The following is a 2,701-nucleotide window of genomic DNA, read 5'->3' as shown; positions in this document are numbered from 1 at the left end:
TATTATATATTATATATTATTATATTATATATTATATATTATATATTATTTTTTATTTTATTATATTTTCTTTTAATATCATTATACAATATTATACTAATTTTCGTTCCTATTTGTTTTCTTTTTTATTAAATTTTTTCATTTTTTCATTTTTGTTATTTTTTCATTTTATATTTTCTCTTTATAATTTAATTTTTGATTTTTTTCTTTTTTATTTTCTTCTCTATTCTTTTTTTTATTCTTTTTCTTTATTTCTTTCCTTCATGTATCCTTTAAATTTTATTTTACTTTCTTTGTCTTTATTGATCTCTTTCTCTTTTCCTACATTTTCAATATTTTATAATTTTTCTTTTTCTTGTTGATGTATCATTAATGTATCCGATGTTTAATTTTATATTTTTCCAATCCGTAATTTTATATTAAAATTTTTCTTTCTAAATCTATATATTTTTTTTTTTCTTTATTTTTAGAAATCATTTCCTCATGTAATATTATAACATTATATGTAATACATTATGTTTTGCATTATATTAATTTTGTTATGTTTTACTTGATCTTATTTTGTCTACACTTTGAAAGCATAGTTTGAGCATAAATAATTTTTAATATATGTATATAATTTTTCTTTTTAAATGATTAAACTATCAATATAAAATGAAATAATATAAAAATTAATTTTACTTAAATTTACTTTTTCTGCTAATATACAATTTTTTTAAAATATAGTGAATATCTAATAGTTATTTAATTTAATAATTAATTATTAAATATTTAGTTATTTAATACTTTATTTAATCAAATAATTGTAATCAAATTATAATCAATTGTACAAATGTATAATCAAATCGAGTTTGTTATTAATATTTACATCGTTTTGCAAATGTTTACAGTAAATATATTATTATAACGATATAAATATTAGCTAATGATATCATACTTGTAACATTCAACTTCTTTAATACTTAATATAATAATAATATATGTTATTTAGAAGAATTTTTTTAAAGAATGCGAATCTAATTGATTATTTCTAATAAATTCAATAAAACTTTCAAATAAACATTCAATTTCACATTTATGAATCACATTATAATATGATTTGAATATTTTCTTTGCTCTATGTCAAAAGTGTGAACATAACAGCAATTATAATCAACATGTGAAAAGAGTAACTAGATACTATTTATGAAATGATTAATAAATATTATACACGACATTTTGATATTTGATTAAAATATTAAATATATCTTCAATTTTTACTTAATATTTAAAAATTATTTTGTATTTATTATTATTAATTATAATGTTATAATACTACATGTTAGAATGCAAATCTATTTGAAAATAAAATTTTTATAAATTTCTATAAATTGCTCTCAAAAATTATTTTTCGCTAATGAATATTGCATTAAGTTAAATGAAATCGCGAAAATCATACGAATATAAGGATATATATAAAGGATTATCAACGCATAATATATATTAAAATTTCTTATCTTTTCTCCGAATAATATTGAATTTTATTCTATGATGAGAAACTTACAAAAATAAATGTACTTACCAAGTAATAGCAACTTGATGTCCTTGGCGGCTTGAATACCATCTTCCTTGAGATTTTTCTCGATCTGTTTGCTACGGGCCAGTGCGGCCCGCTCTTCCGCGGACATGGCGCAGCCCATCTTGCCACAGGTTGCCTTCACAAACGCCACCACCAAGCCTCTGTTCTTTCCCTCGTCGACCAAAAAACCGTTACTCTACTCTTTTCGTGGTCACTATCACCACCAACCACGGCTCGCGACTCACGTCGCAGGAGTCGTCTTTTCCACGGTCACCACCACTCTCCTCCGCCGCCACCTCCTGCCCGTCACCTCCGCCGCCACCCTTCGACACTTACTCCCCGACGTCTTCGTCTTCTTCGTCTTCGTCGTTTCTCTCCTTCTCACTAGCTACTGCTCCGCGACACTTGCCGCTTCCTACTGACGAAGCCCGCCACCCTGGAACGAGTTTAATCCTGTCGCAAGCACTAGTTCTGTAACAATATTTACAATTTATATTTGTGTATATATAATTTATTGAATCATATCTATTACTATTTATTAATTCTATTCTATTATTCGTATATTCATAATAGATTAATTATATATCGTAGAAAGGTTGTTCCAATCATTTTGATCTTCATATATATATTGATATCAAGGATATCATTCAGAATAATTTTTTCTTATAACTTAATCGATAATTTCTTATAAATTCCAAAATATTTGCCGAAAAGAATTGTTATTATTACATAAAATTTTATCTATAATAAACATCTATAATAACTAATATTCAGTATACGAGTATCACTTATTAATTGTTCATAAATATATATATACACAATATAAACATAATATAAAAATAATTAGCTAATATTGCCATTTACATTTATCCATTAAAAAATTAGATATTTTTCGAATCCATTAAAAAATGCAAAAATGAAATATAAAATAATCTTTATATAATCGAAGTTACAATAACAATTATTAAAGAGAATTATTAAAGAGAAGACTGATATTGTTTTTATTGCAACTTATTTCATATAATAAATTTCATTAGTTGATACAAAAAAAATCAAAAAAATATCAAAAATTTTTAGATTTATTACAATTATAGATCGAAAGTGAAAAGTTTATCGTGATATTTGATATTTTTAATCATTTAT

The 2,701-nt window shown here is 23.4% G+C and overlaps 1 protein-coding gene across 1 annotated transcript in view; it reads right to left on the bottom strand.

Annotated features, from left to right (window-relative positions):
- LOC102670865 (guanine nucleotide-binding protein G(o) subunit alpha) overlaps positions 1 to 2,054 on the bottom strand; it is an 84,816-nt gene extending 82,762 nt beyond the window's left edge. The window contains exon 1 of the mRNA XM_031514249.1: positions 1,562 to 2,054. Within this exon, the coding sequence (XP_031370109.1) occupies positions 1,562 to 1,679 (118 nt within the window). The 5' untranslated portion in view covers positions 1,680 to 2,054. The remainder of the gene's footprint in view (positions 1 to 1,561) is intronic.
- Positions 2,055 to 2,701: the final 647 nt, after the last annotated feature.

This window comes from Apis dorsata, unplaced genomic scaffold (assembly GCF_000469605.1).
Source record: "Apis dorsata unplaced genomic scaffold, Apis dorsata 1.3 scaffold_943, whole genome shotgun sequence".
Lineage (NCBI taxonomy): Eukaryota > Metazoa > Arthropoda > Insecta > Hymenoptera > Apidae > Apis > Apis dorsata.
This window is presented reverse-complemented; position numbering and strand designations above follow the sequence as displayed.